Source organism: Artemia sp. Qi Xiang Cuo, chromosome 10 (assembly GCF_049724085.1).
Source record: "Artemia sp. Qi Xiang Cuo chromosome 10, ASM4972408v1, whole genome shotgun sequence".
Taxonomy (NCBI): domain Eukaryota; kingdom Metazoa; phylum Arthropoda; class Branchiopoda; order Anostraca; family Artemiidae; genus Artemia; species Artemia sp. Qi Xiang Cuo.
Genome location: NC_142803.1, coordinates 18,251,802 through 18,276,092, shown reverse-complemented (window position 1 = coordinate 18,276,092; position 24,291 = coordinate 18,251,802). Strand labels below are relative to the sequence as shown.

General features: G+C 34.5%; 1 protein-coding gene across 1 annotated transcript in view; it reads left to right on the top strand.

The window, feature by feature from the left end:
- Positions 1–24,291, top strand: part of LOC148947534 (DNA mismatch repair protein Msh6-like) — a 281,626-nt gene that overhangs the window by 137,211 nt on the left and 120,124 nt on the right. The window contains exons 7-8 of the mRNA XM_089095293.1: positions 9,450–9,725; positions 22,606–22,749. Coding sequence (XP_088951419.1) covers positions 9,450–9,725; positions 22,606–22,749 — 420 coding nt within the window. The remainder of the gene's footprint in view (positions 1–9,449; positions 9,726–22,605; positions 22,750–24,291) is intronic.

Sequence of the window (24,291 nt, the reverse complement as noted above, 5' to 3'; positions counted from 1 at the left end):
AGTTTTAGTTAAAAGTTTGGTGTTTTACCCTAGAGTTTTAGCTTAGAGTTTAAGTTGGAATTCTAGTTTATTTTTGTTTTATTTAATAGTTTCTAGTTTTAGCTTAGAGTCTAATATTATAGTTTTAGTTATATTTCTAGTTTAGTTTAGTTTTAGTTAATATTTTAGATTTTTTAGCTTATAGTCTTAGCTTAGAGTTTTTTTTGAATCTCTAGTTTAGTTTAGTTTTAGTTAAGAGTTTATAGTTTTAGCTTAGAGAAGTAGCTTAGAGTTTTTGTTAGAATTTTAGTTTAATTTAGTTTTAGTTAATAGTTTAGAGTTTTATCTTAGAGTCTTAGCTTATAGTTATAGTTAAGTTGAAGTTTAGTTTAGTTATATTTGAGAATTTAGAGTTTTTAGCTTATAGTCGTAGTTTAAAGTCTTTGTTAGAGTTATAGTTTCGTTTAGTTAAGAGTTTAGAATTTTATCATAGAATCACAGCTTAGTGTTTTTGTTGAAGTTGAAGTTTTGTTTACTAATACTTAAGAATTTAGATATTTTAGCTTAGAGTCTTAGCTTAGAGTTTTACTTAGAGTTTTAGTTTAGTTTAGTTTTAGTTAAGAGTTTAGAGTTTTATCTTAGAGTCTTAGCTTAGAGTTTTTTTTCAAGTTCTAGTTTAGTTTAGTTAAGATTTTATAGATATACATTATATTCTTAGCTTAGAGTTCTACTTAGAGTTGAAGTTTAGTTTAGCTATAGTTAAGGGTTTAGAGTTTTATCTTGGAGTCTTAGCTTCGAGTTATAGATAGAGTTCTAGCTAAGTTTATTTTTAGTTAAGAGTTTAGAGTTTTACCTAATAGTATTAGCTCATAGTTTTATATATAGTTCTAGTTTAGTTTAGTTTTAGTAAAGAGTTTTGAGTTTCAACTTAAATTCTTATATTAGAGTTTTAGTTATGGTTGAAGTTTCGTGTAGTTTAGTTATAGTTAAGAATTTATATTTTTATCTTGGAGTCTTAGCTTAGAGTTTTAGTTAGAGTTATTGTTTAGTTTAGTTTTAGTTAAGAGTTATAGGTTAGAGGTTTAGTCTAGAATCTTAGCTTAGAGATTTAGTTGGAGTTGAAGTTTAGTCCAAACTAGCATAACCACAAAATTACAAAATATTGCATAGAAATAACAAAACCATAGGTCATATTAGGTTAGGTTAGAGATTAGGTTTCTCCACGTTTAAGTTAGGTTAGATTAGGTTAGCTTATCATGAGCACTCATGATAATCTAACCTAATCTAAGTGGTACAAAGTCGACATGGGGGGATTTTCCGGCGAGTATGGTTAGGTTAGGTTAGGCTAGATCAAGTTATGTTAGGTTAGGTTAGCCTACGTACGCGCGCGTACGTAGGCTATCCTAACCTAACCTAACTTGATCTAGCCTAACCTAACCATACTCGCCGGAAAATTTGAACTCTAACACTAAACTAACTAAACTAGAACTCTAACAAAAACTCTAAGCCAAGACTCTAAGCTAAAACTCTAAACTCTTAACTATTACTAAACTAAACTTCAACTCTAACAAAAACTCTAAGCTAAGACTCTAATATAAAATTATAAAATCTTAACTAAAAATAAACTAAACTAGAACTTCAACAAAAAATCTAATATATTAATCTAAGCTATAAACTATAAACTCTTAACTAAAACTAAACTAAACAATAACTCTAACAAAAGCTCTCAGGTATGACTATAAGATAAAACTATAAAATCTTAACTAAACTAAACTAGAACTCTAACTAAAACTCTATGCTATGAATCTAAGTTAAAAATCCAATATCTTAAATAAATGTAACTTAAATATAAGTATAATTTAAAATCACCGGTGATACAACACACTTTCAAATAAAGCTCAACAAAACTAGAACTCTATCATAAATCTAAGCTATGAGTGTAATCTAATTCCCCAAATTATTAAGTAAAACTAAGCTAAACAAGAAGTCTAACAAAAACTCTGAGCTGAGAATCAGCTAAAACTCTAAACTCTTAAGTAAAACTAAACTAAACTACAACTTAGCTAAACTAAAACTTTAAGTAAAACTCTAAGCTATGACTCTAAGCTAAAAATCTAAATTCTTAACTGTAACTAAACTGAACTTTAACTCTAACTAAAAACTCTAAGCTAAGACTCTATGGTAAAAACTCTAAACTCTTAACTAAAAACTAAATTAAAACTAGAACTCTAACATAAAATCTAAGCTAAGACTCTAAGCTAAAAACTCTAAACTCTTAACTAAAACTAAACTAAACTAGAACTCTAATTAAAACTCTAAGTCTAAGCTAAAACTCTAAACTAAAACTAAACTAAATTAGAACTTAAGCAAAAACTCTAAACTAATACTAGAATATAAAAACAGTAAACTCATAAATAAAACTAAACTAAACTAGAAATTTAATATAAGCTCTAAGTTCTAAGCTAAAATTCTATACACTTAAATAAAACTAAAATAAAAAACTAACCAAAGACTCAAAGGTACGACTCCAAACTCTAACTAAACTAAACTAGAACTCTAACCAAAACTCTAAGCTAAGACTCTAAGCTAAAACTCTAAACTCTTAACTAAAACTAAACTAAAATAGAACTCTAACTAAAACTCTAAGCTATGACTATAAGGTAAAACTCTAAACTCTTAACTAAAACTAAACTAAACTAGAACTCTAACAAAAACTCTAAGCTAAGACTCTAAGCTAAAAAACTCTAAACTCTTAACTATTACTAAACTAAACTTCAACTTTAACAAAAACTCTAAGCTAAGACTCTAAGCTAAAACTCTAAACTATTAACTAAAACTAAACTAAACTAGAACTTCAACAAAAACTCTAAGCTAAAAACTATAAACTCTTAACAAAAGCTAAAATAAACTATAACTATAGCAAAAACTCTAAGTTAAGACTCTAAGCTAAAATTCCAAACTCATAACTAAAACTAAACTAAACTAGAACTCTAAACTAAGACTCTAAGGTAACATATCAAACTCTTAACTGAAACTAAACTAAACTAGAACTCTAACTGAAACTCAAAGGTAAAAAATCAAACTCTTAACTAAAATTAAACTAAACTAGAACTCTAACAAAAAAAACTCTAAGCTAAGACTCTAAGCTATAACTCGAAACTCTTAACTAAAACTTAGCCAAACTAAAACTTTAAGTAAAACTCTAAGCTATGACTCTAAGCTAAAACTATAAATTCTTAACTGTAACTAAACTAAACTTCAACTCTAACTAAAACTCTAAGCTAAGACTAAGGTAAAACTCTAAACTCTTAACTAAAACTAAACTAAACTAGAACTCTAACAAAAACTCTAAGCTAAGACTAAGCTAAAACTCTAAACTCTTAACTATAATTTAACCAAACTACAATATTAAGTAAAATTCTAAGCTATGACTCTAAGCTAAAACTCTAAATTCTGAACTGTAACTAAACTAAACTAAACTAGAACTCTGAATAAAACTCTAAGCTAAGACTCTAAGCTAAAAACTCTAAACTCTTAACTAAAACTAATCTAAACTAGAACTCTAACAAAAACTCTAAGCTAAGACTCTAAGCTAAGAAAAACTCTCTAAACTTTTAACTAAAACTAAACCAAACTAACACTCTAAGTTAAGTCTCTAAGGTAAAACTTCAAACTCTTACCTATAACTAAGTTGTGGGTGAAAAGGATGGGTACTTCAATTTGTAAAATGGGTTTAGGAGGGACATTAAGAAAAGAACTTGTTCTGAAATGCCTTTGAAAGGTATTACTTGGTGTTGGAGCATTCAAAAAGCAGTATAGTAAAGTTGTGGGTGAAAAGGACGGATACTTCAACTTGTAAAATGGGTTTAGGATGGACATTAAGAAAATAACTTGTTCTGAAAAGATATAATAAAGCCATAAAAAAGTATTAAGAAATGGGGGCTCAGGAGCGTTTGGGGCACGGGGGGTCTTTTGGGCGCCCGGGTGACCTTGGGGGACGGGGGGCTGCCTTCGGGGTTGGGGTTTGGGGATCGGAACCGTTTGGGGTTGGGGTAGGGGGATCAGAGCCCTTTGTGGTTGGGGTAGGGACCTCACACCACTGTTCAAATACAACTTGTGTATTAAAACGACCACAGAGTTTCACTCTCAAATCCTCTTCTAAAATCATCTTTTAAAATGTCTCTAACTGTTTCGCCAAAATAATTCCCTAAAATGTCTAAAACGGTTTCGCCCAAATAACCCCTAAACGTAATTTCTGCGTGTTCCTTTTGTTTTTGGAATCCCTGCGCTGTCACATTTGAAATTACTATGAAACTCTTTCCCGCGTTAATCTCTTCATCTCTAAGATCAAAACATTCGCCCGGAGTTTCTTGGAGAATTGTTTCCGGGGCGAAGTTTATTAATATCTTTGGAGTTCGACCAGGAGAATTGTTTCCTGGGCGAAGTTTATTAATGTCTTTGGTTTTCATCCTGGAGAGTTGTTTCTGGGCGAAGTTTTTTAATGTCTGACAGATGATGTCATGGTTGATTGATTTGTCAAGAAAGGGGAATTAGTTTGTTGTTTCTAAGGGGAATTATTGATTCACGAAAGGGGAATTGAGGTCATTGACCCATTTCGATTACGCAATCATTCTCCCTGGGGATTCCATGACCATAATTGGTGTGGGCGTGGGACTGACATCACAGGTGTTCTCCCTAGGGACTCTATGCCCTTACATGGACTCCCGTCACGAGTCAATAAGGCCTTTCTACTACTGACGAACGATTCAAATCTGTGGACGATTTGTCAGCCTTGCTGAAATACCTCATTGAGAAATCTCAAGTAATCCCTCAGTTCGATACTGACCTAAAAGATAAATTCATTGATCAGTGCAGTACAAACGGGCTCCAGGTTAATGTGAAGAAGACAAAAGTGGTGCGCTTCAATCCTCTAAAAAGAGATGTTGCTTGCCCCGACCCCCGGTACCCTACGACGTTGACTGCAGTTGTCCTTGGTGTGACATTCAGTGACGATTGTTCGTTTGGGCCACACGTCATGAATCTTGTGAGAAAGAGCAAATACGCGCTGCGATCCTTAACTTCACTGCGTCGATTGGGGTTTTCTATAAAGCAATTGCTGATCGCGTACACGTGTTACGTACGCCCTCTGCTTGAATACGCGTGCCCAGTTTGGCCTCAAGTGCATAACATCGACCACCTTAATGATGAACTTGAGACAGTGCATAAACGAGCCCTAAAAATCATTCTAGGAATCAAATATGTTACTTAGGATTCAGGCCTCACAGCTCTACAAATCCCAACACTTCAAGAACGAAGGTGTCAGCTGATGTGCAAATTTGGGCACTCCGTTCTTTCGAGTGATAAACATCGATCCCTACTACCCCCCGCCGCCACAGTCAACAGAACACACGCCACGTGAATAAGCTGGAATCAGTACGCTGCAGGACAAATCGTTTCAGCAATTCATTCGTTCCTTTTTTTTACTAGTGTTATTAATCGTACTTAGTGTATATATATATATTGTTGTAAAGGGTAGCGTAATTTAGTTGCGGTGTCAGCCGTAACTACGACAGCTATTTTTGTTAAATGAATCTTGAATCTTAAAAAAAAAGTACCACGTGTGACGTATGGGCAAAACGAGGCGGAAAAATAAGTACATCAGGTGGTGTAGCGTTGGCATCCCCTCACAAAATGGTTACACAAAATTTCTTTCCCAGAGACCTTGTTTTCATTGTTGTCAGACATAATTTGTTGACAAAACATTTCTGTACCGCTATACAAAAGCCAGTTATGTCTTTTTTGTTTCAGACAAATGACTCACCTGGTGTCCTAAGGCAATTCCTTAATTCACCTGTTTTCATGTGTGAAGTACCAAGGGCAGTGAAAATTAGATCTTATTATTTAAATTAGTTAAGTGGAAACTTACACAACCACTGAATTCAGTAAACTGGGAATAAATTGGGAATGTTAAAATAATGAAGCCGGGGATTCAATTTTTAAAGAAAAAGACAAAAGGCTGTATCCAGAATTTTTTTCGGAGGGGGTTTTACAAAAGGTTTCTTTTTCAGGGGAGGGGGCGAGGTTCTACACAAAAAAAAACTAAAAAAACGCATAAAAAATTTGTCAATATTCATTTTTGTTACGTTTTTTCGAGTCGAGAAAAACTTTTCAGGGGGGGGGTCAAACCCCGTAAGCCCCCCCTGGATACTGCCTTCGAAAGGCCCCCATATATAGTTCAACTGTTTTGGTAATACCTGATACCAAATTTAAAAAAATGAAACGTGAGTGAAAAAGCGGGCAAAAATAACCAATAAACCACTTAAGAAGGTGTTTATAGAACTAATGTTGTTAAATTAAAAGTTTTATAGCTATAAGTTAAAACATAAAAATTTTGTAGTTAAAATAAGTTATAGTTAACAAAAGGTTTTAAAAAAGTTTTTTTGGGGGTAAAAAAACGCATGAAGAATTTGTCTGTATTCAAATTTGTTACGTTTTTACGATTCAGAAAAACATTTTTTTTTAGTGGGGTGGGGGGTCGAAAGCCAACCCCCCTGGATATGGCCTTGAAAAGACCCTAATATGTAGTTAAACAGTTTTGGTAATGCGTGGTACCAAATTTAAAAAAATGAAACGTGGGTGAAAAAGCGGGAAAAAATAACCAATATACCTTCTTGGTGCTAAACCACTTAAGACGGTGAAGGTGTCATTTGAAGGTGCAGGAAATCAACAGGTTGTTAATATTTGAGTTTTACAGACGAAAAGACATGTCAAAGTTGACCAATTAATTCTGCTTATTTGTTAGCATTGTTCAATATGGCAACACCGACGAAATTGTGATCCTACTCTACAAAACTAAATACTTTTGAATAACAGAGAAATTTTTTTTATAGGCCTTGCGGTCTTCAGAAAGGAGTATACCTAAGAGGGTTTCAGGGTGGGGATTTTATTTTAACGTCCTTGGTACTTCAACGTAAGACGACAATTTTGACCATAATACGGATAGCCAAGATAGAAAAGACAATAAAAAATACTGGCTAAAGATGCTATATTGGCTAAGACGAAAGAAAAGCCAAAAAATTGAGCCACTCATTTTGGGTGAGTGGCTCGATTTTGGAATTAGGATTTTGGGCTTTTAAATTCTTAATCCTGCTAATTTTTTATTTTATCTGTTTGTTATTTTTGATGGTTCTCTGTTTTGTTTGGTTTCTAGGTTTGCTTTCCGTTTTGATTGTTTCTTTTTAACTTTATCAGCGCTGTCAGCGCTTTTAAACAGCGCTGAAGAAGAGAGACGCCAAATGGTCTTATGTACCTTACTCAAAAAATTCTTCAGTTGACGTTAAATCCCTCTGAAGCATGTGCAATTTTGCAACAAGACAGGGTGAAAACTATAGCTTTCATCGAAATGACAGGATACTTATATCGATGGATTCATTAGTTTCCATCTTCCCTCCTCTCGCTCCACCCCGTCAGAATTATAAAATTACTTGGTCTTTTCTTTGAGAATGACCTATACTGGCAAAAGCAACAAGAAAATGGTCATTTTTTCAACAGTTTTTGATATATTTTCTACCAAAAAACCGCAAAGCAAATTTAGAAATTTAATTTGCTAAAGCTGAATATCAGCTATTGAGTGATGGTATAATTGTCGTTTTGTGCTAAACATTAGCACTGTAGGCCTGCAGAATAATAATATACCAAGAAAACCATAGGGTTGCCATAAACCATAGGGCTGCTCATATCATAGGGCTGTAGAACAATAATATACCAAGAAAATCATAGGACTGCCATAAACCATAAAAGATGGGGCTGCTAAAACCATAGGGCTGCGGACAAAAATATACCAAGAAAACCATAGGACTGCCATAAATCATAAACCATGGGGCTGTTAAAACCATAGGGCTGCAAAACAATAATTTACCAAGAAAACCATAGGGCTGCCATAAACCATAGGGCTGCAGAACAATAATATACCAAGAAAACCATAGGGCTGCCATAAACTATAAACCAGAAGTGCTGCAGACCAACAATATACCAAGAAAAACACGCCAAACAGAAACTTTAAGTTACAAAACAATAGTCTTTATAAGCAATTATATACAAAAAAAAGGTTTTTTATTAGCTGAAAGTAAGGAGCAACATTAAAACTTAAAACGAACAGAAATTATTACGTATATGAAGGGGGTTTATACCTCGCTCTTTACGCTAATGTTCGAATTTTGTTCCAATTCTTTAAGAATGACTCCTGAATCACAAAGGCCGTTTAATTAGAATAAATAGGTCTTTTAAAAGTACTAAAAAAAATCTTTAGCATAAAGAGTGAGGTATTGACGAGGGGGTGACCCTCCTGATATACGTAATAATTTATGTTCGTTTTAAGTATTAATGCTACTCATTCCTTTCAGTTAAAAAAAAACTTTTTTTATATATATATAATTTCTAATCGTTTTTTTAATATTGCTGGGAAATCCGGCTCTCCCTCCATGAAAAAATTTCTTCTGCCATGAAATATTCCTCCACGGAAAGATCCTCCCACGTACCCCCTTGACTTTGGGGGAAAATGAGCGTGGGAGGGGGACTACCTTTTTGTAAATAATTTTTATAAAATTTTACATTTTTGTACATAGGAGCTTGAAACCTCTACATCAAGGTTCTCTGGTATGCTAAATCTGATGGCATGATTTTCATTAAGATCACTTCATGTTTTGGGGCTGTTTCCTCCTTTTTTCAAAAATTGGGCAAATTTTCTCAGGCTCGTAACTTTTGATGCATACCCTTAAATTTGATTCTTTTGATGTATCTATTGTTACCAAGACTCTACTTCTTATAGTTTTGGTTACTGTTGAGTCGCATTGCTCTTTACTTACAGTTTATTACCACGAATTGTTTAATTTCTAACTTCTTGTACGGCGAGCATGCGCATGCCTGTTTTTCAGAGACTGTTTTTGGATGGTAATCCTCAGTTTTAGTAAAAAAGGGCTATTCATTTTATTTTTAATATGTCAAAAAAAGCTACAAAATTACTCGCAGTGAGTATCAAGCTCCAATACGCGTCGAGTATTTAAATTACTGGTTCTCCTCAGCTTTATTCAAAAGGGCTACAAAGTTGCTTGTGTTGAGTTCCAAGCGCCATTGCGTATTTAGTTTCTTAATCACTAGCACTCCTTGGCCTAAAAAAGACCAAAAAGGCCACTAAAAAGGGCTTCAAATTTTCTTGCGTTGATAAACTATTACCAATAGGTGATGAGCATTTGTAATGCAAAGGACAGTAACCGTTATAAACCATTTACGACTCCCTGTAGAGTGAGCATGCGCTCGAACGATTTCCAGAGACTTTCTCTGGCCAGTAATCCATAGCTTTAGACATATAGAGCTGCAAATTTTCTTGCGTTGAGCACCAAATATCAATTGGTGCTGAGTAATTGCAGTACAAATGACAGTAATCTGAATAAACCATTCCAAAATCTTTGCAGGGTGACCATGCGCACGCCGGATTTCCAGAGACTGCCTTTGGTCGATACTCCTCAGCTTTAGTGGAAAAGGGCTACAAAGTAGCTCGCGTTGAGCAGACTGAAACACCTGAAATGATGTCAGAAAGGCTGAAAGAGCAGAAGAAATCAACCAAATTTGACAAGGTTGTCAAGCGAGAGTTGTGTCAAATAACGACTAAAGGAACAAGAACATTCAATGCTATGGACGTTGAGGCTGTAGAGTCCAGAGCAAATTACTTGTTGGCTGTTTACGAAAAGGTTTGATTGTTGGCTACTTTAGGAAAGGTTTTTCTATTGGCTAATTACTTGTTGGCTGTTTAAGAAAAGGTTTGCTTGTTGGCTATTTTAGGAAAGCTTTCCCTATTGGCTAATTACTTGTTGGCTGTTTACGAAAAGGTTTGATTGTTGGCTATTTTAGGAAAGGTTTCCATATTGGCCAATTACTTGTTGGCTGTTTACGAAAAGGTTTGCTTGTTGGCTATTTTAGGAAAGGTTTCCATATTGGCCAATTACTTGTTGGCTGTTTACGAAAAGGTTTGATTGTTGGCTATTTTAGGAAAGGTTTGCATATTGCCCAATTACTTGTTGGCTGTTTACGAAAAGGTTTGATTGTTGGGTATTTTAAGAAAGGTTTGCCTATTGGCTAATTATATTGTTTGGTTTTTGTGAAAAGGTTTGCTTTGTTGGCTATTTTAAGAAAGGTTTCCCTATTGGCTAATTACTTGTTGGCTGTTTACGAAAAGGTTTGATTGTTGGGTATTTTAGGAAAGGTTTCCATATTGGCCAATTACTTGTTGGCTGTTTACGAAAAGGTTTGATTGTTGGCTATTTTAAGAAAGGTTTGCCTATTGCCTAATTATATTGTTTGGTTTTGGTGAAAAGTTTTATTTGTTGGCTAGTCACTTGTTGCTTTTTATGAAAAGGTGTCAAAAATTTTTTGAGGATTTACTAAAATCAAAATCAATATAAGTTGAACGCAAATAACTTTTTGGCTATTTGTAAAAAATTGCCAAATTCATAAGTCAAAACTTAACTTACGGGGCCAAATTCTTTGTAGTGATGCAAAAATCCTCCTCAAAACTTTAATAGCAATGTTGCTCGTCGTAATTTCGTTTTAAAGCTAGAAAGTAACACAGATGGCTCTGTTCTTTTGAGGTAAAAAAAGCATGATTAGGCTAGAATTGGCCCAAGATTATTTATAAAAAGAATATTTTCTATATACGAAGTAGAAAGAGTTAGGAGAAAGTTGAAAAATACTTACTTTGATTGCTGTACAATTTGATTATTGATGATGCAAGTCGTCAACTGAAGAATGAGCTTTAAAGTAACACAGATGGGTCTGTTCTTTCAACGTAAAAATACATAGAGAAGGCTATAATCAGTGCAAGATAATAAAAAAAAGAAATATTTTTTACATTCAAAGTGTGAAAAGGATACATTACTTGCTTTGATTAGAGTTATTGATGATGCTGATGATACAAGTTGTCAGCTGGGAGAATATTTATGGGATTTGTGTCGTTTGTATGACTATTTGAGTATAAAAAGTATGTTCAAGAGAACCCGTGCGCAGGAACTGGCTTTTGGAGTCCAACTTGGGAAAAACAGCAAAAATAGACAAATTATATGGGAAACTGAAGAGACTTTAGTAGCAATCGTTAAAACATTGAGCTTTTGGATTGGGGGGGGGGATTTCTTAATGTTGGAGTACCTTTCTCTTTTAACCATGGGTTGAAAACTGTAGACGCAATAGAATAATTATTAAAACCAGTGGGAAAATATTATTTGATAATATATGCTAATATAAAGCCATGTTGTCCTTTACTTACGCCATCTCAGATACCAATTAATGAAGCCAAATGTAAGAATGGAAATTGAACTTTTAGTTGTATTCATATCTTTTAAACCCTAGACTCTTCTGTTTCTCATATAGTTTGCCAGCTTTATTTCTGTTTTTTAAGTTGAACCCCCTCCCCCTATTAAATTTTTTCATAGGAAATATCCCGTGATTCTTTTCATATTCGATTATTCGTAGATTCTAATCAAACCAACTAAGTGTGTTGAATTTTCTTATTGGATATTATCCGTTATTTGTTCAATTACTTTCTTTTTGTTAGAATGTATTTTGTTCCATATTTAGATATTTAAAATAAAAATTGATTCGGGGCTCTTGCTGCCTAAGTAAAGAACGATGTTGGAACAATGTATTAGATTTTTTTCAGACCAGGGCACTTCGTATCGAAGGAGTTGTCATAGAAACTTCGAAAAGGGCTCATTCGATTAGAAATTGGAATGGCTAGTACCCTTTCTAATAGTCAAAAGTGATTGGAAGGCAACTAACACCCCTTCCACAACCACCATTTCCCCAAACATATCCAATCAAAATTTTGAGATGGCCATATTGTTTAACGTAGTTGATTTCCAGATAGAAATTGTGTTTTTTAGGAGGACACTCCCCCCATAGCCGTCAGGCCAAGGGTTGGAAGTTATGCCCTGGGGACATATAGGGTTTTATAGAAAGTTCGGTCATATAAAATTCAAAGGGGGCTCATTGGATTGGTAATCAGACGCTCTAGTGCTCTTTTTAAGAGTCAAAGTGATCAGAAGGCAGCTACACTCTCCCCTCTATACACACGTCGTATTGTCCCGAAATGCGTCTAATAGAAATTTTGAGGTAGCCATTCTATTAAAAATAGTCTAAATACCATATAACAAGGCTTTTGGGGTAGAAACAAACCTCAGAGATTTGGGGCAATGGTTGTAAGTTATGCCCAGGGGGTATTTAAGGCTTTTATGGAAGGGATGGTTGTTTAACTTCAGAAGAGGCTCAGTCTTTCTCCCTGAAAAAGACTATGTCAATGTAAAACGAACAGAAATTAATCAAAAGAATTTTTTGCAGAAAATAAGTTTTTTTTATTTTTAAAGTAAAGAACTCCATTAAACCAAAAATGAAAAAAAAAAATAGAATAAAAAAAACCTACCAAGCATACAACTACCACAAATCAGTATCAATAAATAAATGAAACCCAAAACAAACAGTAATTAAAATAAGTCAAGCTCAAAACGAGCAGAAATTAATCTGAGTAGGTTTTTAAGCCCTATGCTTTCTAAAAGCTAGAATATAATTTGCACTATACTGAAAAAAATTCTTTTAAATGTTTTAACTTTTATAACTTTAAGAAATCAAAAATTAATTGAGATTTTAAGGAATAAATATCAGCTTATGTATATTAAACTGACAATGCACATTTTTTAAGGTAAATTCATTTGAATCCTTTTTGCTTTCTTAATTAAAAGCTTTTCTCATTATTTATAATCCTTATCATTTCTTTGCTGATTGGTTTATCTATATCATAATGCTCTTGCGTTCAAAACCTTCATTTTGAAATATAAAAAAAAAATAAATCTGTTGCATTAAAATGGGAGCGAACAGAAAATATTACGTATGTGATTGGGTTCATCCCCTAGTCAATACCTCGCTTTTTAAGCCAAAGATTTTTTAGTACTTTCATAAGAATTATTTATTCTAATTAACATCCTTTGTGATTAAGGGGTCATTTTTAAAGAATTGGAACAAAACTCGAACTTTAGCTTAAAGAGCAAGGTATTGACTAGGGGGTGAACCCCCTAATATACGTATTAAAAATCTATGAATATAGAAGTTCGTTACGTAATTTAATTCGTAAGTTAAGTATGTTTATTACTAATAAAAACGTTCGTAAATAAAATTAAACAAGTTTCGAGAAAGCCATTAAACCAAATAAAACTAAAATTAATATGCAAATTTTGTTTTAACTATTCATGTACGGTGAGCCAAAATCAAAACCTGCATTAATTAAAAAACGTTCAAAAATTAAATAAAAAAAAAAAACAAGTTTTTTTAACTGAAAGTAAGGAACGACGGTAAAACTTAAAACGAACAGAAATTATTCCGTATATGAAAGGGGCTGTCCCCTCTTCAACGCCTTGCTCTTTACGCTACAGTTTGACTCTGTCTCACAACTTTATTTTTGAAAACAATAAAAAACTTTAGCGTAAAGAGCGAGGCGTTGAGGAGGGGACAGCCCCTTTCATATAGAGAATAATTTCTGTTCGTTTTAAGTTTTAACGTCGTTCCTTACTTTCAGTTAAAAAAACTTGTTTTTTTTTGTTTAATTTTTCACATAGAATACTCTTGTAATTGAGCTTATACTGACACTAGGATCGTTATTGGTGACATTCTGGATGCTTATGCCCTGATTGTTCTGTTATGGCTTGAGAGCAGTGATTCTGGCTTGGAAGCAAGAATACCACAGATTTGTTGTTTCAAAGGGCATAATAGCCGAGCTAAGACATAGTCACATCTGTTGATAGAACGCCAAAGGCCTGTGAATGATATGGGGCTTCCCTTGATTTTAACATCCACAGAAACGAAAAACCAGAAATGTAAGTTCGTTTTGAAAAGCCTATTTCAACACTAATTTGAACCAAAGTATTTTCTATTCATTCTGTTTTTGCAGATTCCGCTATATTCATCATACAAATAAGAAAACTGGTGTTCAAAGCTTCTTTTCTAAATTATAGAACCTAATTCTAAATTAAAAATCTAAATTACAGAAACTAAATTATAAATTGTATTCCTTAGAAGCTTAAATCTTCACTGTGATCGGCCAAAGAAGGTTTATACTTGCAAGTTGAACATGTGAGCAAGGTTTGATTATTGGTTTGAGCAAGTGCTCAAACCAATAAATTAAGAACGAGATAAATAATCGGGTATGTAGTCGGCAGGTCTTTCTGGTTTTATTTTTCACAAGTATATCTATAATTTATCTTGGGGCATAAATATTTAACGCGTAGTAATTCACTTATATTTTTTTGTAAATTCACCACCATATTCGACATTATTGATTCCCTTGTCAAGTTTATCGTCTTGTTTCTTTCGTTCGCCCACGCATCTTCAAACAGCTTGCGGTAAGAAACTGTAAGTAAGGAATAACTCATCTTAATAGTAACCAACACTCTAAAACACGGAACTTCGATACCAGTAAGTATATCGGAAGAAGCAGATTTTTATGTTAATTTCCAATATATAAGTTTCGACAATTTTAATCTTACCTTGTCTTAAACTTTAGTCTTAACCCATTAAAAGTTATGCGCCTGAGAAAATTTGACTTATTTTCCAAAAAAAAGGGAAAAGGCCCCTAAAAGTCATAGACCTTTATGAAAATCACACCATTGGATTCAGCGTATCAGAGAACCCTACTGTAGAAGTTTCAAGCTCCTATCTGCAAAAATGTGGAATTTTGTATTTTTTGTCAGAAGAAAGGTCACGGATGCGTGTTTATTTGTTGTTGTTGTTTTTTTTTTTTTTTTTTTTGATTTCCCAGGGGTGATCGTACAGATCCAATAGTCGGAGAATATAGCAAGGGGGCTCATTTGAACGACAATTAAAAGTTCTAGTGCCCTTTTTAAGTGACCAAAAAAATTGGAGGGCAACTTGGCCCCCTCCCACGCTCATTTTTTTTCCCGAAGTCACCCAATTAAAAGTTTGAGATAGCCATTTTGTTCAGCGTAGTCGAAAATCTACTAAATATGTCTTTTAGGATGACTTAATCCCCCAAAGCTCCCAGGAGAAGGGCTGTAAGTTATGAACTTTGCCCATTGTTTACATATTATATTGGTTATTGGGAAGTATACAGACATTTTCAGGAAAAAAAATTTCTGGTGGGGGGGGGCCTGGAGGAGGGGGTTAATCGGGAGAATCTTTCCGTGGAGGATGTTTCCTTGGGGTAAGGGACATTTCTATGAAGGGGCGCCGGATTTCCCAGCATTATTTAAAAAACGATCAGAAATTAAGTTTAAGAAAAACAAGTTTTTTCAACTGACAGTAAGAAACAACATTAGAACTTAAAACGAACAGAAAATATTACGTATATGAGGGGTTTCGCCCCCAAGTCAATACCTCGCTCTTTACGCTACAGTTTTTTTTAGTGCTTTTAAAATAGCTATCTATTCTAATTAAACAGCCTTTGTGATTCAGGTGTTTGTGATTTAAACAGAATTTTAACTTTAGCGTAAAGCTTTTGGTATTGACACTAAGGGGAGAACCCACTCATATGCATAAAAACATCTACGTAATAAAAAAAACAATAAAAAAAAACAAGCGATACGGCTTCTTTACGCTAAAGTTTTTTAGTACTTTCAAAAAAGCTATCTATTCTAATTAACCGGCCTTTGTGATTCAGGGGTTTGTGATTCGAACAAAATTCGAACTTTAGCGTAAAGAGCGAAGTATTGACTAGGGAGCGAACTCCCTAATATACGTAATAAAAACATACGAATATAGAAATTCGTTACGTAAGTTAATTCGCTAAAGTTTTTTATTGTTTTAAAAAATAAAGTTGTGAGACAGAGTCAAACTTTAGCGTAAAGAGCGAGGCGGTGAGGAGGGGACAGCCCCTTTCATATACGGAATAATTTCTGTTCGTTATAAGTTTTAACGTCGTTCCTTACTTTCAGTTAAAAAACTTGTGTTTTTTTTTAGTTAATCCTATTAAGAATTACCGTTTTTGCAATCAGAGGTGAACTTTCTAATCTTTCAGCATCCGTATTGTGTGCCTAGTTGATGTTGTTCATCACACTGTGCACCTAATTAAAAGGGAGCTATCTAGCCTATTAGCATCCATATTGTGCACCTAGTTGATATTGTGCACCACATTATGTATTGTACACCTAATTAGAGGTGAGCTTTCTAACCCGTCAGCATCTGTATTGTTTGCCTAGTTGATGTTGTTCACCTAATTAAAGGGGGGCTTTCAAACCCGTCAGCATCCATATAATATACCCAATTGATATGTGCACCATAGTGTCTGTTGTGCATCTAAGTGGAAGGAATCTTTCTAGCCCGCCAGGACCCATGTTGTGAACATTCTTCAAATATATTTTTTCAAATGAAGGGAGTTCAGAATTTAAATTCCTGATTCAACTCCTGAATAGCATCCATAGTCACATGAATAACCCTTCATGGAAAATTTAAGCCTAAAAATGCACTTTCTAAAGCTATAGGTGCCTCCCCTCGGTTCCATAGGTCCCCTTTCGGCATCCATAGGTCCTCCCCTCGTACAACCGTTAGTATTATCCCCTTCTTGCCCCAATAAAAGTTTTCTCGGAAAGATATGGATAAAATTTCATCCCTTACATAGTTGACATCGTCAATCCTTGAATCTGCTCACCCCCCCCCCTTACTCCCTTTTTACCTTATAATTTTAATGTTGTAAATTTCGATCTTTCTATTTTTTTGGTCGCATAACTAAAGTGTTTTGTTTTAGTTATTTTATTCCCTTTTTAATTTTACGAGTTTTGATCTTTATGACATTTTGCTGATTCGGCGTTGACCTTTTAATTTTATGAGTTTTAATTTTTTTGACATTTTTACGTATTTGGAATTGACCCTTTTATAATTTTTGTTGTTGTTGTTTATTTTTGGTTCTTTTTTGTTTATTGAGGCTAAAGTGCGAATTCGGCCCATTTGGGCTTGTGATAGCCTTGTGATAGTGGGATCATACCCACTATAAAAAAGAAGCGGAGTACATCAAGAAAAAAAACACACACAAAAAAAAAAAGCAAACTCGCACACTTAACAATTATTTACATAAAACGACGTAAATTATGGTGCGCAGTAAGACCTGCAGATAACGACAGCTTTCCCACAAGCACAGTCATTTTCCCCGTAAATCAGGGAGGCCAAATCGCGATATTAGATGCCGGTTCCGGAACCACGGAGGGAGGCACAAAAGGTACCGAGAAAATTTAAAATAATAAGTCCTGATAGAATTCAGATCTGTAGACTTCAGAATTGGAAGAAAACCAGATAAAAAAAGAATAGAATGATCGCAAAATGAAGAATATAATTTCCCAAGCGCTGTTCTATTGTACCTCCCTCTATTTGCAACAATTTTTGAAAAATCCTATCTGAATTTTTTTTTTTTTTTTTTGCATTAGAAACTGTCAGAGCCCGAAGTGTTTTGAAATTATTATTAATGGGAAGACCAAGCCACCGAAAAGAAGAGACACAGAGGGAATCGAGGAAAAAACAAAGTTAAGAGGGAGAGTCGCAGTCGAATTAAATGAAATATATTCACACTTATCAACGTTCAACATAAGCCCAATCCGTCTGAACTGGTCTGAGATCCAGCTGACAGAATGTGAGAGTCCAGTCCAAGAACGACTGACAAGGAGAACACCGTCAGCATAAGCAAGATACGAGAAATCAATTCCATCAAAAATGAAAATCGAAGGAAAACACGAAAGGATGGGGAGCAATACATAACTTAAAAATAGTTGGAGAAAGCACATCATCTTGATGGACCCCACGCCAAAGAAACACCTTTGAATCAGAAACTACTCCATTACATTTTACCCGAATAAAAGAGTTAGAATACCAGTTCTGTAACAAAACAACAATAGAAAGGTTAATATTGTTGGAAAAAAAGGAATAGAGTGCATGTGAGTGGACTATACTATTGAAATCTTTTGAAAGATCAAGAGCACAGATATGAAGAGGAGATTTATCATTAACAGATTGCAACAGAAGGGAAGCTAGAACACGATGGGCGTGCTGACATCCCAGCCTTTTTTGAAAGCCAAATTGGTTTTCACCAAAATTAACATTTTCTGAAATGAAAGGGAGAAGAATATATTCAAAAATTTTGCTAAGAGTGCACGAAACAGTAATTGGTCGATAAGAACTACACTCTGACGAATTTTTTCCACGCTTCAAAACCGAGGTGACTGTGCCACAGAGAAAACTGTTGGGAACGATAGAAGTAGATAAACATATCTGGAGCAGTAGCTGAAGATGATCGATCTAAGTTGGGCAAACTACTTTGAAATGATGAGAAAAAAGTCCGTCTAGATCAACTGATATAGGATTGCATGTTCTAAATCGATGGATCAACATCAACTATAGAAACTGGTAATACATTACTCTGAGAAATATGATTAGGCAAACACGACTCAAGAAGGTTACTAAAAAGCTTTTCAACTTCCCGGTTCACCTTGCCGAATATATCATTATAATACGACACCCAAGTATGAACTGCTATAGGACTTTCAGAAAAATCACTACTAAGCTTATTTGAATTCAGAACATGAGACCACTCCTTTCTCGACGCAGGAAAATCAAAACCAGATACCCTAGACTGCCGTAACTCCTCGATTTGGCCGACCGCAAGACACCCATATTCGTAGCCAAAACTTAGCTTTATTCTTTACAACTTTTAATTCTTGGTCCAAAACCCATTCTGGTTTTCTAGTTTTAACTTTAATCTTTTCTAGAGGAACAGTAGTCGCCTCTGCTTGTTTTAAGCACCAAATTATTTAATCATAATAATCATTTAGAGAGTGCTTATCATTTGAGAAACGGTCAGTAACTTGAAGCAAATGGTAAGGAACTCTTATAGGACCCAATAACGCGGACAACGTAGTAATATAAAGTGCAAAATTAGCTCTACTCCAATTATTCCTGTAAAACCACTTAGAACTTTGTGTAAAGGTCTAGTAGAATAGGAAGCGACTACTGAAGCAGAGAACGAAATCGGGAGGTGGTCAATATCACGATAGTCGTCATGAACAAGAACAGTCAATGCATTAATATTTGGCGAGGAAACCGCATGGTCGATATTAGACAAACATCGAGATTGGTGAATATATGAATAATAAACACTTTTCTCAACTATTTTATAAGCAGAAAAAGAATCAAGGACTATATTGGATCGAAATGACTAACTTGTAATATCTGTGTTGAAGTCACCAGCCAGTATGAAATCATAACCAGTCGATACAACAGATGCAAGAATAGCCTTAAGATTTGCCAAGGCTTTCATATACGGGTTTAAAGCGGATATAGTATTCTTGTTACACGGGAGATACACATTTATCAGCACAGTATTATCGAACCGAACCTCAAGGATGAATTTGTCACTGTGAAAACCCACTGGAGAGAGCAAACTCAGGTTATTCTTAACAATGCACGCGAGGCCTCCAGAAGGTCTAGTAAAAGTGACCTCAGCATTAGTTGTAAAATCGGAATGATTGAGACTTTATTTTAATACACTAATACTAGCAGAAGTCAGGTGTTCTTGAAGGCATACTATGTCAAACTGGTCACACAATTCATCAATCATATGCTCCTTTAAACGAGTACCATTTATATTAAGCCGAAACAATCGAAAAGGCACAATCATTTCTTCTTGGCAATGATATCTCTCAGCACTTTGCATCTAAGACTAAAGGAGCCAATATTTTCACCACAATTGGCACATCCTGCGTTAATACGGCGGTGAGAATTCTTGGGTGAAATATGAGGATCTTTACAGTATGTACACTGCGAAGCCAAATATACAAACTCAGCTACTTTATGGTCCGGCAACTAGTATTTTAGACAGTACAAAGGTACCAACAGATATTTTTCCACAGATAATTATTCGTATCCAAGTTTAAAACAATTTTGCATAGCCTTGGCTTTTGACATGGAGTAACAAAACTCAAGCTTAATCGTGCCAGTGTCACCGAGCCGCATAGCTTTCGCCACACCTGGATATCCTTGAAAGAATGAGAGGTCTAAGTCCTTCGATATTCCTCTGACTATCCCGAAAAACCGCTTAGTGATCACCTTGGATAGAGATTCTGCTAAAATCACTGAAACAGAGTCTTTGAATTCTTCAGCAGCATATTTTTTAACATTAATTACCCATTTGTCACCTCGTAAACTCAGCTTGGTAACTGCGTCATGACAGCTCACTTTATCGAGCGCTTTTTTGTGTTTTTTTGGGTCATTTAATGTTTGTGGCTGATCAGAGACAATAACAGCGGCTTGAGATTCAGTTGACGGTGTTACGCGGGCAGGCAATGATGGAAAGTGATTATCATATGAATCAAACCTACTTGCAACAGTCTTTAGGAAGTGTTCCCTTCTATTCAATTTTGCGTTCAAACTCGAATAAACCAAAACAGTGATGACAGGTTCATCATTTGGAGAACGAATTACATACATCGGTAGGTCTATGTCATCATCGTCACATTTCTCGAATATACTTAACATATCCTTCAGATGGCTTTCCAAAGCCTTCGGTCCCTGTCTTCTCGGAAGCTCAGTCCCAGGTACAGCCACATCGTAGAGGAGTTTTTTAGCTTCGATTACACTCGGCATGTCCAGAAAAAACTGCTTTTAAAATTTCAGTATTTCGTTTTCATTCACTCCATTATCACGGTTAAATTGCAAAAAATTTAAAACCGGCAAAAACACAAGTCCATTATTCATTATTCACTGTACATATCATAAGAACTAGATACCAATAAGCGAAGGAAGCGTAGTTTCCTGCTACCAGATCCCCGCAGTTTAAGAAAGTAACGCTCCCGACAGGTACAACGGCCCTTACGACAAGAAACTCCCCTCTTCTGCTCGCTTATTAGCAAAATTGAATTATAATCAGATTATCAAACCAAATTAAAAAGATAATAAAATAATAGATGACCTTATATGAGTGAATAAATATATCCAAATGGTAAAATAGTCCGTAAATATAAATTTATTATTCCACTTATTTCGAAACTGACGGTCACTGCAATCCACTGTAATTTATTCCAAATTTAATCCGGCTTAAATATCAATAGATGTTCACAGGTCAAATGCTCCCAAAAGGTCAGCCTTTTTGGGAGTGCTTTCACTGTCTTAAATAAAATTATAAATTTATTCACTTCATTTCACTATAAAGGCACTAAGGTATAAGAAATTAAAATTTATTTTTCAAAAAAAAAATGCAATTATCTATTAAAAATCAAAAAAAGTAGAGGATTTTATTCTGGAGTCGTAGAAAAGGAAAATATCTAGCGGTAGGGGCGTAGTTTGCTATACGGAGGGGGAAACTACCCCCGCCTCCCCAGTTGAAATTTAGCGTCTTCAAAAATCTTGACAAAATTAAGATAGGCCTACTCAATTGAAGCATCCACAGAAACAAATTAGTTTTCTTAATTTCCCAAATTTAATTCTATTCTAACGGAAATAACTTGAAATCGCTTTCCTTACTTGATTTTGATCCCGAATTTTCAGGTAAAAATTACTAATCAAATATAGTTTTTATCGGATTTATTTTTTTTTTTGTTTTTTTTTAAATGCCAATAAAAAAGATGCATATATAAACTAGTAAAGATCTAGAGCCGAACTGGCTAGCCATGACAAATAACAAAGAAATGAATATAAAGACGACAAACGGGTCTGTGAAAACGAAGAGAACCAAAAAAAAATTAAACGAATATTTCGCCCATATACAAAAAGGCAGAAAAAAAAAACAACAACAACAAACTAGAACCTAAAAATATATATATAACTAAAATAGACTAACATGAAATATATAATATACCATTACTTACATATACAATTGGTAGCTACCTTCACGAAACCACAAAAATAGCTGACTAATATTCTACTTTCAGTTACTTTTGTGGTTTCATGAAGATAGCTGCCACTTGTATATGTAAGTAATTGTTATTATATATTTTAGGTTAGTTTATTTTTGTTTTTCATATGTTTTTAGTTATTTTTTTTTGTTCTAGTTTCTTTTTTTTGTTTTTTTTTCTACGCTGAAAATGCCTTGTTGTATACGGGCGAATTTTTTATTATTTTTTATTCTCTTTGTTTTCATTTACTGGCCATAGACTCGTTTGTCGTATTTATATTCATTTCTTTGTTTTTATATATAAACAAGATTCATCAGTTTGACACTTTCTTTAATAATCAGAAAGGTTTCATAATCCTGAGAACGAAGAAACTTCTGTCTAGCCCCCCCTCCCCCCAGGAATTTCGACGAAATTATCTCCCTGGTTAGGGCTAGGAAAATACACACCAGAACAGAGCCATCTGTTCTTGTTATGTTTCTTTTCGCTAACATTAGCAGAAACCTGTCCGTATTTATTTCTCGATTGGATTAGAAGGGCAATTAAATCACCTTGCTGTTTTATATTGTGATTGGTTCTTTTGTGTCGATTTGCTGTTGTGCTGAGCATTCATTATTAAATCAGGGGAAAAAGTCAAACGGTTGTGTAAAACCGGGACTTTGAGGGATAGCTGCAGGGTTGCCACCCTAACTTGTTTTTTTTTCTTTAGTCTTTGGACGGAGCTGGTGAGAGTGTAAACATTGGCGTTGCTTTTATAGACACGTCGATCGGAGCGTTCAACTTGGGTCAGTTTCAAGACGATTGCTACCGCTCCAGGCTCCGTACCCTAGTTGCCCATTATAACGTTGTTCAGGTAAGTCGTTGCTGCTTTGTTCTATTTGCTTGCTTCAACTGTTTCTTCGACATTCTTTTTTTTACTATTCTTTTTACTATTTAGTTGTTAATTTGTATGGCTCTTTCTGTTTTCCATGTAATGCGTATATTTTTGCTTTTTTTCTAAAAATATTCTAAGAAACATTAGCTAATAGCCATCATCAGCAAAAAAAAAGTGGAACTAAAATAAAATTTATCTTACAATAAAAAAAACAACTAGAAAGCCGAAAGTACGACCAAAAACAAAACGGTCCCAATTACCTGTCGTAATGCCATCCCCATTGAGAAGTGGCAATCCTTGAGATAAACATAGCGAAGAAACTGCCATAGCTTAGTGCTATGTTTGCTTCGGGTCGAACTGCACTGAGCTGCTAGAAGTATTATTGGTAGTACCAAACAACGACGAAGACCGCACTGCCTTTTAATCTTGCTAAGTGAATTTTATAATAAAACTTGTTAACATTTTCCAAAAAATGCAAGTTAAAACAAAAAGTAGAGCTAAGATAAATTCAACTTAGGATAACAATGGGAAAACTATCGGGTCCGACTAGTCTGACTAGTCCTACTAGTCCGGCTCTATCAGGACTCAAAACTAGTCCTGACTCTAATTAGTCCGGCTCTATCAGGACTCAAAATCAGATTCCGGTGTCACCGTTTATGGTAGTGAATTTGTATAAATGTGGCTATGATTTGTGATGTATTGCTGACAACATTCTAGACTTAAATTTGACTTTTAATGAAAGTATAAACATAATTCACGAGCTTGCTGCTGAACATATAGATGTTGCGCTTTGTTTCAGTGATGTTTCAGTGTTTGAGATGTTTCAGTTTGTTTCAGTGATGTTTCAGTGAAGCTTCCCACTGAATTTTTAGATATTGAGCTTTTTTCAGTGGTAATAAAATAGTACTGGTTGCTTTTAATTTTAAAGGTCTACAACTCCCCTGGCACTGTCTTGCTCGGCGGTGGTTTGTTGCCTCTTTATGAGAATATAACTCACCTGTAATGCCATGAGACGGGACCCTAAAAGAAATTATCAAGTAGTCCCTTAAAAATTTGAAGAAATACTTATACTTTTTGATTGCTACTAATGTTGAAATACCAAGGACATTGAAATAAAAATCGTTCTTTGCCTCCTGGACTCATCATAGGTCATTTCATACTCGAAAATAGTAATTGTCTCATATTTTTCTTGGATTGTTTAATATTATCAAGCTGTTTAATGCAGTATCACATTGTTATCAGTGTTGCCACTTTGAACCGTGAAAATAAATGAGCGAAAATTTTTAGTTGAACCTGACAACACTTTTCGTCCGTAAAAATTCAAACAGGGATAATATGTCATTTCTTAATTATATCTACAAAGGAAAGTTACATGCTCTTAAAGCAGTTTAGTGCCATATGTTTTTAGCTTATTTTTTGCTGATTTTTTAACCACGTGTCTTTTTTTTTAATTTGGTGCCCGCTACTACCGAAACTGCATAACTACATATGGAGGTGTAAAAATCAAGTTCCAGATTTTTT